Source organism: Dermacentor variabilis, chromosome 4 (genome assembly GCF_050947875.1).
Source record: "Dermacentor variabilis isolate Ectoservices chromosome 4, ASM5094787v1, whole genome shotgun sequence".
In the NCBI taxonomy this organism is placed as follows: Eukaryota; Metazoa; Arthropoda; class Arachnida; order Ixodida; family Ixodidae; genus Dermacentor; species Dermacentor variabilis.
In genome coordinates, this window is record NC_134571.1 from 234,038,360 (window position 1) to 234,054,523 (window position 16,164).

A 16,164-nucleotide genomic window follows, 5' to 3' on the forward strand; every position below is an offset into this window, starting at 1 on the left:
AACAAGATGCGGCACTCGGTTGACGTGAGCTCTTCAATGAACAGAATTTCCGTGTCGTTGATTTCATCGACTTCGCTTTCTGCACATTCCTTCTTGCTATGTGCAAGCAGATCGACAAGGTATTCGCGGTCGTCAAGTTCGTAGCTTGTTGATCTCGGAGTGTGAAGAAAGTGGCTGACGCTGACGAGTCGGAGTGCACACTTCAAGTCATACGCAGTGGGCACTGGCTTCATGAGCCGCACCACAGAAAAAAGGTTTTCTAGGCAGTCTTGCAACAGCCTGCTCGTGAGGAGGAATTCATACCCTTCACTGCCAAGAAGCACTTCTTGAAGGCGAAGGACAGCCGTTGTCGCAATTAGGACCCCTGCTTGCGATGGCTTCCACTGAGATCCAGTGCCCATTTTCAGTTCTCTGATGGTGTCTGTTGCCGTGCGTAGTGTGTCCAAGGCGGCATGATATTTAGTAATGTTCCTGCGGCTTAGCGCCATGGTGGGATGACGCGATGACATGAGGGCATACCACCTAGAAACGAGGTCCATAAACCACGCTGTTGTTTCGGCCTCTGGCTCAATCACTCCTTCTTTTATTAGGAACCGAATAGCTGGTGGGGCTTCACGGAAGAGCTGGACAGCGACTCCTACTTTCATTTTGGTGAAGTGCCCACAACTAATGTGGGTTTCTGACAAATTTGGTGCTACCTTAAGTTCGTTGGCTGCGTCATAATCCAAGACGGCCTGTACATGCTCCAATTTCACCTTCGAGGCCGTCAGTCCGTTCCTGCTTACTGTAGTATCACTGAGTGTGAAAACTTTTGAGCTTAGAAGCTGTCCTTTCAGGTTCTTAAGGACATGTGCCGGGTCCGAGATGAAAAAAAGTTCCTTCCCTTTTAAGGTTGGGTGAGGTATTGAGCACGAAGTTGTCGAATGGCGGTGGCTCGAAAAGCCAAATTCTCTCCACATAGCGCGGTTTGCTGCACCCATGTCACATGTGATAACACGGACTCTTAGAGAAATCTGGCTGCATATCTGCACTATTTCCAGGACATATGCCTTGAGTACAGAGCCGTCCACGTGCCTACCAGTGAATTCATAGGCTATCACTTGCTTCCATCTCTGGTTTACCCCACCTAGCATAAACACCAAAGCATGATTGGCTGGCTCTTCAGGCTTTGAGGGCAACGTCGTTCCTCCCAGAAGCACGTCTTCGCCACGGTCGAGTTCAAATCCGGGTGCTATCTCCATTTCATCTAAAAAGAGAACGCAGTCTTTCTCCACGTCCTCCATTCCCTCTGCTTTCGACCTCATGACGTCGATCACTTCATGCAGGATACCTGGCAGAAACTTCAGGCCCTGAATTCTTCTTGCTAACGTTCTGCTGGATGGAAGAGGGTAGCCAATCTTTCTGAGTGTTTCATACCCGGTGGTTCCACAAGCAAATTTAATTTTTAGACCTTGCTTTACTGTTTGCGCTGACCACGAATTACCATGATTGTTGTTCCGAGAAAGAGCACGAATTTGGTCTTCATTTAAAAACTTCGTATTTCGTGAGAAATTAGTTGCCTCTTTCTGCAGCTTGCGTACCTGCATCTGTAGTTTTTTGACAGTGTTCTTAGATTCGTTATGATGTTGTCTAAGCTTATTATTGGCTGCTGTGAGATCTGCAATCTTCTTCCTAAGCTCAGCTGCCTCAGAATCGAGGGGTTGGGTCGCAGTAACTATTGCAGTTTCTTGAAGCCGTGCATCCCTGGGGGTCGAAGTAAGTTGCCCATTAGCATTGTTGGTTTCCGTAGCCGCCAATCTCTCATTTATCTCCCCGTCTGACGAAGAATCAGCGGGAGAAAATTCCTGCGTAGTTGAGGGAAGAACGTTTCTCACTTCTCGTGAAGAATTGTGTGCGGCTGCGTCGTCACTGAATAATGCAGGCACGTGTGCATTTCGTTCCCTTGGTGGCCTTCGCTCTTTAGGAAGTTCTGGAAACAGATAAATAAGAAAAAATGCCCATTACATATATTTAAGATTGTGTTAACTAAAAGCAGAATAGAAGGCGCGCCAGAAAATTTAATATGTATGCGCATGAATCGTTTCCTCACATAACTTTTTCAAATGTAGATAATGAGCCGATAAGCAACGTGGTAACAAATACCAGGGTCAGGAGGCATCTCACCTTTGAATGGGAACACCGTTGGTACAGCATTAGGCTTGAGCTTCTTCCACCCACCGCGCGGTTCTGTTCGAAGCTGCTGGCTTCGAAATGAGCCTGCAGATGAATTTGATATTGAAATTAGCGGCGCATTTCCGGCTCGATAATGAAAACAATGAAGGCAGCACGCAAGAGAACACAGTAGTCCAAATATCAGTCGAATTACTCGAATGAGAGCCTCAATCTGCACATAACATATCCTGTCTATCTCATTCACTGACTTAATCCGCCATCGCAGAACGAAGCGTCGGGTTAACAGGCCAAAGAACAAATTAGTCGAAATATCAGGCGAATTACTCGAATGAGCGCCTCAATCTGCACATAACAACGATCTCTGTTAATCTCATTTACTGACATAATGCGGCGTCGTAGGACGAAGCGTCCGGTTAATAGGCAGCGGAAGCTACCCAACGCCGCACACATGTCAAAAACAACTTCAGAAATCGTGAGGGAATTAATCAAAATTGGTTCCTGGACCATCCATTTGCACAGTAATTGCCACAGCTTATGTGCCCTTGCTTGTCCTCATGCTCTGTGCCTTGATGCAATGTTTGGGCCCAGACCGCAATTCGCTGGCAAGCGCCTAGTAAAGGCAATTACCTTTGAATGAAAAGAAGCGGCGAAAGCACGCGTGGTACGTATTCCCCAGCGGACACGTGTCGTGCAATTTCGGATGCGAACAAGCAAGCGGCAGACAATGGCCTGTACCGCGCTGTAGTGAAACTCATTTACTTTGTTTTAGTGTTTCACGCAGCTTTTTTAAGCCGAGCAAGAAGAATATTGAACGACACTTAGCTGCCCAAACGCAACAAAATACAAATAAATCGCAACAAAAACAGCACTGAACCAACATGTGGCACTTACGCTGCAGACACACGAGGAGTTCGTCGGTTGCCACTTGTCACGCTTGACTCGCACCAGCCACAGAAGCCGCCTTTTTGGGTCCCTTGGAAAATGGAACATCCTCCAACCATTTCTCGAATGGTTGGAGCACTGAGGAACACAACATCCAGGCATTCTACGCCGATGAAAGCCGCGCGAACGCAGCAGCGTTTCGAGGACGCCCGCACAGCAGCGCGGCGAAGTCGACGCGGGCAACGCAATGGCGGAGGGAGCGCGCGAAAACAGGTTTAGGCGGCGCCGGCTGGTTCAAAGGGTGACCTCACCCTAAGCGGGGGCGCGCGCATCGAGGCACCCTACATACCACAGCGCAGCAGCGCCAGATTTCCCTCTAGTGAGAAACTCTATGTTCTGTAGGGTCCTGTAGATTGAGGCATAGAGTTTCGTGCAGAAACTCTATGGATTGAAGCCAGTGGCGTAGCTAGGTCGTCTGGCACCCGGGGCCCATAGGTATTCTGTCACCTCCGCTTCCCCTCCCCCCCCCCCGGGTGCAGCCGGCGGAAAGAGGGGTGTCTTCAGACGTATATGACAACCCCCCTCCCCTTCACTGGCGCCTGCACCCGGGGCCCACGGCCCCCCCCCCCCCCCCCCCCCCTGTTGCTACGCCACGGATTGAGGCACCGCTTATAGATCCTTTTAAAAAGCTTGATAAACGCTGGGTTGAGGTAAAGTGTACTAGACCGTTGGGTAGTGAGCTGACTCTCCGGTGGCGGCGTGCGCTCCCGCGTCGCCGGAAATGTGAACATTTTTATGTTTTCCCGGGGACCCGCGCGGAGGCGCTGTCGTCGTCGTCAATGTAAACCTCCGCTGCCTCCGCCGCTGCCTTCCTGGCTTTGCGCGCCGCTGCCTCCGCTGTGCTTTCTTTCATGTGTTCCGAAGTTTACATTACCAATTCTAATGTTTATAAGAAATCATCGTAGGGAAGTATATCGTGCGTCGCTATTGCGTGTGAAATGGCACCACGCCGTTTGAACCACTGTTTTGCGCCCGGCTGTAAAACGGGCTATGTACATGTAAAAGGTGCCCCAAAGCCGTCGTTATTCAGCGTGCCCAAGGATGAAGCACTTCGAAGACTGTGGGAAAAAAACCTCCATCGAGCGGACAAGCCTCTCGAAGACACAAGTGCCGTGTGCGAACTACATTTTGAGCCGCGCTACGTAATTCGCGACTATGTACACATCATTGGTGGCAAGGAAGTGCGGATCCCACGTGGTAAGCCACTGCTTAGCAGTGATGCTGTGCCAACCATTCTTCCAAACCTACCCGCGTATTTGACGAAAAAAGCTGTGAAAGAGAGGCTTGCTCGTAAAAGGAAGTCAGAGAGTTGCGCGTCTCCGGCGAAGCGTAGACCGTGCTCGAACAGTGACACGACGGTGTCCTACACAAGCGCTGCAACGATTGCTGAGCAAGGCGCGGCCTCCTCGACGGAAGCAGGCGTGGAGCCGGACGCCGATGCAGAATTTTCATGCCCACTGGGTCAGCAGGAACCCATGCTGTTATTTGACAGTCTTCAGGTACCGTCGGAGCAGTGGACCAAGCACAGGTTTCCTGGACACGACGGTGTCGTGTACTGCACGTCTGTGTTGACATCAAGAAATGAGGTGTGCTCAGAAAAAGTGGTAATGTTCTTTCAGTCACAGACGCACAGTTACTACAAAGTGTTTGTGAGAGGAATTCTGCTAAAAGAAAGCACATTGCAAACAAGCGGGGAAGCAGAAGATGTGCTGAGAGCAACTGATTCCATGAGTGTTTGCACTGGAGTAATGTGACTTGAAGATTATGAAGAAAGGTATTTTACGAAGAACCTTAAATCCCACGTAGTGACCCTCGAGCAAATGTACTTCAGCAGCAATTGCCTGGGTCAGGTCGCTGAAAGAGGTAATTACGCTGTCCATTTTGCCTAATTTGCAACTCATTTTATGTTGCGTTCATTGATTTTTTGGCTCCGTGGGAACTCAATTCAATGCACTTTTCTTGCAGGTACGCAGTGTGTGTCTTGCCGCTACTTGAAACGAGCACTGCAGATCAGACGAGCGAGGGTCAAAAGAACTGATAAAAAGAGCGGCCGATCTGTTGTGCTTAAACTGCGAGCTGCAGCGAGAAGAAACAAGAGGCTAGTTGTTCGCCTAGGAGATGTGAAAAATGAACTTGCTAAAATTAGAGGGAAAAATGCTGCCATTCAAGCAGAAGCATTAGAAGCACAGATCTCAAAACTGCCCCCCAGACAGCAGGAAGCTGTTCGACAGTGCTTCGCAGCTTCAAAAGTGAAACCTAATGGTCTACGCTACACGAAAATGTGGGTCCTCGACTGCATAATAATGAAGATGAAAAGTCCTCGTCTGTATGAGCATCTTCGCCGTAATAGCATTCTTTCCCTACCGTGCAAATCAACCCTCAAGCGCTATGTATCTGCATATCGCACTGTGTTTGGCTTCAGCGACAAAGTTCTGAGGCAGCTAAAAGTGAAGTCAGCTGAGCTTGATGCCTGGAAAAAACATGGTGGATTAGTTATAGACGAGCTAAAGCTGTCGGAACACTTTGCAGTTAAAACGTCTGGGGTTATTGAGGGTTTTGTAGACCTAGGCCCTTTCACAGCAGCCAAAGACAAAGGTGTCCCATGTGACCATGGCATGGTTATACTATTTGTTCCCTTTCAGGGAAAATGGAGCCAGGTAATTGGCTATTTTGCCACACATGGCAACATGAAGGGGGACATTCTTGCCAAAGTTGTTATTGAGGCAACCGTATTGGCCGAAAAGAGTGGCCTTTTTGTTGATTTCATTACATGCGACGGCGCAAGCTGGAATAGAAGGATGTGGAGGATACTTGGGATACAAGCATCAGCTGAGTCTACCACCTGCAAAATTCAGCACCCCAGCGATGCATCACGAAACCTCTTTTTTATATCCGACTTCCCTCATCTTATCAAATGTCTACGCAACTCGTTGTTGAAATCTGGATTCAACACTCCAGCTGGCCATGTAAGGCTCTTCTTCATCTTATTGAGGATTTTGTTGTGCTATTACTCACTCTTGAAGCTTAACAGGGTCCTCTCCAATTTCTTTTTAGGTGGATATGCAACACGTAAAGGAAGCCTACAAAATGGATTCCTGCAATGTTACCCTCAAGGTTATGCCAGGGATAACACGATGTCATATTGAGCCAAACGCATTTGAAAAGATGAGAGTCAGTTATGCGTTCCAGCTTTTCGGCACTAAAGTGCTCCAAGCTTTTCACCTGTATAAGGACACGTTAGAAGCCACTCTTGGAAGAATGGATGCAACTCAGGAATTCTTCAGGTGAAATGCCTATTTTCTCTTCTGCTACTTAATTTTAAAAGTAATGAAACCTTTGCATTATGGTTTTGTTAGCTGGAAATGATGTTTAAGTCTAACTTGGTGCAAGCAACATCTGAAGAGCTTTTTTGTGTATTTCAGCAAAATCCACCAGCTGATATCTGTGATGACCTCACAGTTCCCTGCGGAAGCCCTCCGGCCAGATTCTCGAGCAACAGCTGTGCTGCAGGATTTTTTATCCTATCTTAAAGCATGGGAGGAGCATGTAAAAGGGACAGGTGGCTTTGTGAGTGAGTCCACGGCAACAGGTCTGCGTGTAACCATTTCAAGCACATTAGGCTTGCTAGATTACCTTACAAGAAAAGTAGGTTTTAAGTACCTAATGACCTCCAAAACTAGTCAAGACCCTCTTGAAAACCTTTTTGGGATCGTTCGACAGTCTTCTGGCAGTAATGACCACCCAACACCAAGTCAATTTCTAGTTATCATTAACTGCTTGTCATTTTATGGGCTAGTAAAATGTGCCAGTCAAGGTGACTGTCAGCAGGACGAACTGGGCTCCCTCCTGGAAGTTGACAGCCTGCCAGACACTGCGCAGAATGCAGCAGACTTTCATCTGCCAATGAGTGCTGCTAAGAGCATGCACACAGCTCCATCCTCCCAAGACCATAACCAGCACATTGCCAGCAGTGACTCAAGAATAATTTTTCACATCGCTGGCTATGTTGCAAGAAAATGAGTTTTAAAAACCAATTGCCAAGACTGACTGACCCTTCTCACTATGCCTGCCCCAGATGAAACTTTCCAGCTTGCGAGGTTGACAAAGTTTCGTGACAATGGAGGGCTCCTCTATCCAACTGGTCGCTTATTTGGTTTCATAAAGAAGCTTGAGGACTTGTTCACAGGCTGCTTCTCCCATGGACAGCTGCACTCTGACAGCATTTTAGATGTGCTGACAGTTGTCAAAGCCAGACTTGGCCAAGAGGTTGGTTGTTCCAGTCATGCTTCCACCCTTTCTCCAAAAATAATCAAATTCTATGTCACTACACGACTTCACTTCTATGTTAAAAGTATAAATACTGACAAGTCGGGGAAGCGCCAAAAGGCAAAGCACTTGAAGTTGAGCCGCTGCTCTTGAAATGTGCATGCTGTCTGCATTGTCTACTTGTTGCATTGTGCTTGTCAAGATAATAAACTTTTGTTAAAGTTGTTCAACCAACATTTTGTTTGCATTTTTTTTTTCTCTTTTTCTTTCATAAAATATTTCCTTAAAAATAAGTGTGGCTATACTAACATCACTCTCTGGAAAGGCAGATATAGGAAATTATGCAGTATGTTAGTGTCGGGAGAATTAAATGCGTTTTATGTTGGAATAATGTAGAGCAACGACTGATGTATAGGCGCATGTTTTCTGGCACATATGTGACAAGCTACAGCATGGAAGGTGTTTTAAACGGTTTACCTTTTGTTTCAACATTCATGTGCGATTAAAACTTCATATCTATGCTGCTTAACATTTCATTGATATACCTCTATTTTTCTTCCACAATATGCTCAGCCAGAGTCAAATAGGTGGGTATACAGGAAAGGCATCGTTCCAAAGGTGCCTGAATTGCTGTAAGGACTGCAAATAGGGTAACGCCGAAAACGAATTTCTGCACGCGCGCAACTCGATAACACCGCGACATATGGATCACTTACGTTCTAATCAAAGACAGCAGTAAAACTGCTGTCTTTGACAAGAATGTAAGTGATTCATTTGTTATGTCACGCTATTATTGAGTAAATATACCCAAACTTGCTGTCAATGGAGAGGAACCCCACAGCCTTTTACTCGGCGCAAGACGCGAGTTTTCGATACGAGTGCAAGCTCAGCAAAGCCAGCGTTACAAAAATGGTGATTAAAGAAACTTTTCCCTCATGAAAAGAAAGACGAAGTACTACTGACAAACAAGCATACTGTCCAAGCTCTTTATTTATATGAGAAACGAGCATTCAAGAAATTAGACCGTTTCTACAGCGGCGACCACGTACCTTTCGCACGGCCAAAGCGCGGCCGCTTACATTGAATACAGTGGTGGCGCCATCTAGCAGGCGAGACGTAAACCGCGACAGCGGATGGAGCTCAGTCAGCCCACTACCCAATATTCTAGTACACTTTAGTTGAGGCAACGCTCAGGAGGTCCCCCGTAGTGTTCCTGTATATGCTCCCGCAGGAACAGGAACACATATATACATATACATACACAAACACATATACAGGAACACTAGTCCACATATACAAACACACATATACAAACACATATAGAGGAACACTACAACGGTGGGAACACTATAGTCCCCCGTAGACACTAGCGCCACATTTCCCTCTAGGGAAACTCTATGCATGGTTGTACGTATATATAGCCCTACTCGCTCTCGGCATCTTTTGCCGGTGACAGGCGTCACTCCAAGCATAGAGTTTCTCACTATAACACCTAGAGGGTAATCTGGCGCCACCGTCTATGGGAATTTCTTAAGGGGGCACCGTGCCGTCATGGGAATGACGGTATATGTGTCTGCGAGGCTCGTGTTGGCTGGTGTTGTAAAAGGCTTCGTCTAAAACGTGGCTATGGCTACGCAAATAACGCGCTCTCAAAGTAAAATCTTCATAAAAGGCTTCCATTCACACATATTACATCTTTACTCACCCACAATGCATGACCAAGCGAAGAAAAGCAAGAACAGACGGCCAACTGTTTCAAAGCGAGCGCGAACCTTGTCGTCTGTCCTCCAACTTTAGCGGCACGGTGATACTTTTTACGTAACATGTAGTCGTACACACAATAACAAGTTCTCATAGTTAAACAAAACATGTTTTTGCGTAATAATAAAGCTAAAACAGCTTTTCACGTGCTGTTTTAGTAGAAAGTGAATCATTGTGACAGACGGAACGATATTTGCCAAGCGCGTCTTCAAGCTGTCCTGTCTCTACGAGAACGATGCTAATCCGATGTCATAATATACCGGCATTCCCATGCATACCACAGCGCAGCAGCGCCAGATTTCCCTCTAGGTAATGTAGTGAGAAACTCTATGACTCCAAGCCTACAGATGTTGTGCACTAGAGGAGGTGAATTTCAAGCTCACCATTGTAGAAAAAAAAAGAAGAAAGACAGAGAGAAAAAAAGCTATGTACTTTAGCTTTAACCAATTCTTTAACTTACCTCCTTTGACGGCCGTTATGTAGATCGCAATGGCAACAATGGTTTCGCGCGCTGCTTGTAGACCCATGTTGTAGACTTTATGCACATGGGCATGGTTGTACGTGCTTGTGTGCTTGCGTTCTCAGACTTCGTGATTACACGTTTTTAGGTGCTGAGCTCCGAGCGTGCGTCAAGGTCGTCCTTCCTCGCATACTTCAGACTACCGTGGGCGATGGCGAAGAACACACTCTTAGCGTATTTCAGCAAGATACCCAGCCCGGCATCTGCCAGCAGCGGTACTCTGGTGAATGGCGGAGACAAAAGGTCGTCGCTGGAAGCAACTAAAGGTATTTGGACCAGCTTTGAACGCCTTGCAGTTTCGTGAGATTGACAAGTGGGGGGTTCGTAGCCTCGTGACGCGACGTTGTTGACAGCGCATGCAAGAATATTGGGACATAGTGTACAGGGTCCTGATGCAGATTTCGCTTAACGCGTTCGAAAAAAAATTTTGCGCTTACCTGGGCGACCCAGCACGCCCGCGAGGCGGCGGCGAGGCAAGCCCTCGACGTCCCTTCGTGGGAGGCTTAGGCCCGGCCATCATAAAGTGCTGGTTCTACAATAAAAGTTTATTCCTCCTCCTCCTCCTTACCGCTGCACTTTTCGTCCTGACATTTTGCCGAAGGGTCGCATTTTGGAGTCCGCGTCGTTCAGTGTAACACTTGCCACAGTTAATTGCTTGGTTTTTCAAAAAAAAAATGCAAATTTGCCTTCGCTTTTGGGGGTGCCAGCTGCTGCCGCGACGGTGAAGTCTTGGTCAAAAGCCGCCTTTAGAAACTGAGTAGCGTATCATTTACTATAAGAGTGATTATCGTACAGTCTGAGGGCTACATAACAACATCCACAATATTCTTGTAAATGATAATTACTCCTGCTTATAGTAACCTTTTCAAGAAATATGTAAAAGACCGCCAAGGTCTGCGAAGTGGCATTGCCTTAGAACGACAGAAAGCTGAGCTGGTTGGTAAGGATTCATTATGCAAAAAAAGAGGTGAGGCGTGCAGACAGGACACAAGAGTAGAGGAAACTTCTCTACTCTTGTGTCCTATCTGCACGCCTCACCTCTTTTTACCGCCTTATCGATTCTCGCCGGTAAATTGCAAATACTTTGGAAGTTGTTGCAGTAAGACTCTGCTTGCTCTGTCTTGTAGACTAGTCTTTAGTAATATGCAGCCGTTCTCTTTGGTGATTTTAAGGATATCTCAGGCAGTATGTGAACTGACTCTCGCGGCTCAGTGGCAGTGAACATAATCAAGTCCAATCTTTTATGCCTTTCAATGACGGCAGCCCTACATACAGGGTCCTAAATATTTGGCTGCGTGTGTTCAAAAAAAGATTTTGCACTCGCCGCTGCACTGTTCTTGCTCAGATTTTGCAGAACGATTGCATTTTGTTGTCTGCTTCGCTTAGTATAACACTTGGCGCAATTAGTCACCTGTTTAAGAGAAAAATGAGAAACTGTTTTCACCTATAGGAAAAATGGCGTCTGAAAAGCCGGCCCTCGAGACGAAACGGCATCTTGAAATCGGCCGTTTACGCGACAGCAGCATGTTCCTGCTGTTACCGGAAGGCGGCGACACAATTCTGTGCCAGGGCCGGCTTTTCAGACGTCATTTTTTCTATAGGCAAAAACAGTTTAATTTGACTTCAAGAACAGGCGATAATCGTGTCAGTTGTTATACTAAACGAAGCAGACAACAAAACGCGATCGTTCTGCAAAATTTGAGCAAGAACAGTGCAGCGGTGAGTGCAAAATCTTTTTTTAAACACACTAAGCCAAATATTCAGGACCCTGTACAAGTGAACCACTGCTGGAAAGTTTCAAAGGCTGACTGGGCTCTGTTTAAAGGGACACTAAAGGCAAATACTAAGTCGGCGTGAACTGTTTAAATACCACTCTAGAAACTTCTCGACACTTGTTTCGTGCCAAAGAAAGACTAAGCTTACGAGAAAATTGTATCTGAAGGGTTGGAATACCTTTTTCGAAATTCAAATCTCCCGCCACCCAACCAGGGGAGTGGTGACGTTGCATGCGCCATCACTGCCCTTTTCTGCTGTCGGTGAGTAAAACGACGCCCAGCAGATGGCGGCACTGAGCCAAGACTGAGTGGCGGATTCGCCGCTGCAGCTTCTTTTTGGTCAAGTGCTGTAGACCGTTCAGGCATCCCCGCGACATCACATGGAAGTTCAATTCTCTGCTACTTGCAGTTTGTGCGAGTTTTACGAGCCAGCAAAATGAGCGCGGCACTACGCGATCAGGAAAGTACTGAAATGTGAAAGCGTGGGCGGTGCAGAGTCGAGGCGAAAACTAAACCTTTCGAGCGCCCGCAACGTTGTCAACGCTAATTTCAATGAGTCTTTTTCCAAATATTAAATGGAACTGGACAAGAAAGATTTTATTTTATCTTATAATACAATATGGAGGATGTTTTTTGCAGAGAGTAGTTGAGTACTTGCAACAGAATTTAACTAAGGAGTGCTTTCGTCATCGGACAAGTGCTTGAATGTCCCAGGGGAGTCTCTAATCATGTCCGGCATTTACCTCGATTTCTCGATTATTAAGGTCCTGTTTGCGATAATATTGGCGCCTTGGAGATTCTTGAGCACTAATATATCACTTTAGTTTGACATAGCGTTTCCCTCTAGTGTCCCTTTAAGAAGAAGCTTTAGCTCAGGGGTCGCGCATAACTCGGTAGTTCAATCAGTAGCAACAAAGTACTCATGGAAGATCGACACAATTCATTTGGACAGTGACCATTACGCAGCATTTATTACTTCAAATGAGAACTTGCCACCTGTACTAAAATCAAACCATTGCTGGAAACTTTCGGAGGCTGAATGAGCTGTATTTAATGTGAGGAGAGACTTGTTCCACTCGGCATCCACCGTACAAAATTCTATGAACCTTGCTGCATTTTAAAAGAAACGCGAAAAATTCCTTCTGTCATTAGGAAGTCGTTTTCTTTGTTTAGGCCGTCAATCTTTTTTTTACAAAAATTGTTAAAAATGCAAAGCTGAAAAAGACAAAAACTCAAATGTCATGTTTTCAACTGTTTGTTCATTCATTCATTCATTCATTCATTCATTCAATTTACCTTACAGGCTCGGAGGAGCTTTGGATAGGGGAGGTACAGAAAAATGACAATATTAAACGCATAAATTTGTACATAGAAAAAAAAAACGAACTCGTAAACATTGAAAACAAACAAAACAAAGTCAAGGGAATACAGTACAAAACAGTCGAAAAATGATACAAAGGCGAATACAATACAAAGTCATGAATCATTGTCAAGCAAACATGGGAAGTTCCAAATGTTGACGAAATTTGGCAGGATCTTTTAATGAAACAATATCATTTGGAAGGCTATTACATAGTGCGATGGCGCGCGGTAATGCAGAGTTGTTGAATTACTGTGTGCGGCCAAAAAATGCGTCTGAAACTGAGATGATTATGAAGTCGAGTAGATGTGTGAGAAGGAATTTCAAGCGATGAACAGCTGGAGCACGAGTTATTGTAGTATTTATGAAATAGGCATAGAAGGGCAACAGAGTGGCAGGAATCCAAGTCAGGGAGGAAAACATTGCATTTAATTTGGGTAATGCTAGAATGACGACTGTAATTAGAAGTTATAAAGCGGGCAGCACGATTTTGGATGGGTTCCAATTTATCTATTAGTTATTGTTGATGAGGAGACCAGATCAATGAAGCATATTCCAGTTGAGGGTGTACAAAAGTTTTGTAGGCCTGTAGACGGATGGTAGATGGGAAAGGTGCAGATGACGACATAAAAACCCAAAAGTTCTGTTAGCTTTAGTGCATAACTTCTCGATGTGATAGCTCCAGACAAGATTAGTACAAAAATAAACACCAAGATATTTGTAAGTAATGTCATGAGGAACTTCAGCTGAACAGATTTTATAAGGAAACTTGGGATGTGATTTCATATGAGTGAAGGAAAGAACACAGTACTTAAATGTGTTAAAGGGGCCCTGAACCACCCCTCGGGCTTGGTGAAATAACATAGTCTGTGGGTAGCGTACGCTGTTGTGAACATCTGAGCCAAGTTCTGCTGTCGTACGCGGTCCGCGGAGCTCGCAGGTGGAGCGCGAAATCGCCTTTTTCTCAAGCGCTCTCGTTTCAAAAACCGCATGCTCCTCTATCTTTTCTGTGTGCTTTATTTCATAATAAAGCACACTCCAATACGCGGCTGCTATTGGCTGCTGCGCTCGGCTACACCGCAGCCGCCGCGAGGTGCCGCCATGAGTCCAGTGGCTAAGCGCGCTGCGGCTTTCTGAGGACAGCCGTGTTTGGCTTACGTTTAGCACGGCATAAGCACTAAATCGGAAATTTGAAGTGTGCGCTACGGTGACGTCTCCGCCATAAGCCTTCGCCGTGCAAGGCATTGGAGGAGGAAGGGGAGCACAGCTGAGGCCGTGTTTGATTGCCGATAACTCCACTTCTGCTGAATGCATTGAAGTACTTTTTGAGGCAAAGCGGTTCTTAAATAGCCTATCTTCACTTGAAATGTCTTTCGCCACTTCGATAAAAAGTGGTTCAGGGCCCCTTCAAGCATCATTTGCTAACGGTCACGCCAATAGGTGAAGGTCATTTTGTAAAGTTAGATGGTCATCATGACAGTTAATCGTTCGGTAGATTATGCAATCATCCGCAAAAAGTAGTATGCAGGAGGAAATGTTGCTCGGAAAATTATTGATAAAAATTAGGAAAAGAAGAGGGCCTACTACACTACAGAAGAGAATAGGCTTGGGCTGGTTGGTAACACATAGTTACAGTGATTGTCCTGTCTAGTCTTTGTCGATCGTCCTATCCGCGCTATGCTTCCAGTGTAACTAATATACTACCCTGGGTTGTGTATTAGTGGGGTAGTGGTAGTGTATTATTAATAAGTCAGAGTATATTCATTATAAAGCACGTGAAAAGGGTACACTAGCAAAGAGCAACAATGATCATTTTGCACCATTGTGTTGGCGCATTCACATTCGTAGCAAAGCAGTTTCCAGCTATCTACAACTTCATCTAACACTTAAAAAATATTGATGACCCCTTTTGTGTGCAAAATTCTTTTGATGTTGTCAATTACTTGAGAGCATAACCGTGGAACCTCTTTCACAATTTCGGTTGACTGGGAAGAGCTGTGCTATTTTATGCCACAAGATACCTTGTTGTGTAGCATTAAATCCTGCATCACTGTAGACAATTGCAGACAGGGATTCATTGGAAAGTGTATTGTTTTCATGGTTACTTTTCTGAAATTGCTATATATGTACCTGAAGTCTTCATTCATTGGGAAGACAATCTTTTTGTCGGGTTGCCAGGGATTTGTATTGGGCTCAGAAGTGCGAAATTTTGGAGCGACATTATATTGGCTATGATAAGGAGTAGCCGAACACAGAATGGGTCGCTTAAAGCCAACATTTTCACTAGGGCACTTGTCTTCGTTAGGGTGTCCTGATGAAGGCAGCATTGGCTTAAAGTGCCATTTCTTGTTTGATTAGTTGTCACTTCAGGTTTTTCCATCTTCCTTTGAACTCATTATGCATTGTTTTATTGGCTGGTTAGATAAATTTGTTCGGTGCAATTTGAATGGACTGGCAAAAAGCGTTCCCGTATGTAGATGATTATATTGTTCCTATGGATTTTCTGAGAACTTAGTCCATTTACTGAACTTTTCAAATAATGTGGGTGGGGACTGAGTTTCACTTTTGAGCTTCCTAAAGCGAATAAGTTGCAGTTTTTTAGATCTTGTCACATGTGTTAGTCCTACAAACCTCAGTCTGTGAAGTCTCTGTTGCGATCTAGTTCGGCCCATTCGAAATTGAGAAAAAAATTATATTATTTTGTCTTGTCTGAAGTCGGTACTCAATAAGGCTTGTATTTGTGCCCTCAAAGAAAGTTTTGATTCCCAAGTTTTCAGACTAAACACAGCAGTGTGCAATTCCTGGGTTATTGCTGCAGTATGTGAACGGCTCGTTCTGAAATTAAATGCTGAAGGCCTGGGCTGGTGTGGCATTAACCAAAAAAGCTACATCTCAAATTGGCTATCTTTTACCCGCTATGGACCGTCACCACAGCGGGTAAAAGATAACCAATTTGAGATGTAGCTTTTTAGGTTAATGCCACACCAGCCCTGGCCTTCAGCATTTAATTTCAGAACAAGCCGTTCACACACTGCAGCAATAACACAGGAATGGCGATAGTGGCTATGGCGTTGCGCTGCTAAGCCCCCAAGGGTGTGAGGTTGAATCCCGGCCATGGCGGCCACAATTTCTACGGGCGTGAAATGCATAAACACACGTGTATTGGGTGCATATTGAGGAACCCCAGGTGGTCAAAATTAACCCGCAGTCCCTCACTATGGCGTGCCTCTTAATCAAACTGTGGGTTTGGCGCATAAAACACCTGAATTTTTTTTGTCATCTCATATGTGCAGAAGTTATCATATGGGCCAAGGTTTGCAAAGTGATATGGTGTACAAATGGCATTTTCATCTCCAAAGAAACCGAGC

The 16,164-nt window shown here is 45.5% G+C and overlaps 1 protein-coding gene across 1 annotated transcript in view; it reads left to right on the top strand.

The window, feature by feature from the left end:
* The first annotated feature begins 9,650 nt into the window (after positions 1–9,650).
* Positions 9,651–16,164, top strand: part of LOC142580213 (DNA mismatch repair protein Msh6-like) — a 745,039-nt gene continuing 738,525 nt past the window's right edge. The window contains exon 1 of the mRNA XM_075691108.1: positions 9,651–9,927. Coding sequence (XP_075547223.1) covers positions 9,813–9,927 — 115 coding nt within the window. The 5' untranslated portion in view covers positions 9,651–9,812. The remainder of the gene's footprint in view (positions 9,928–16,164) is intronic.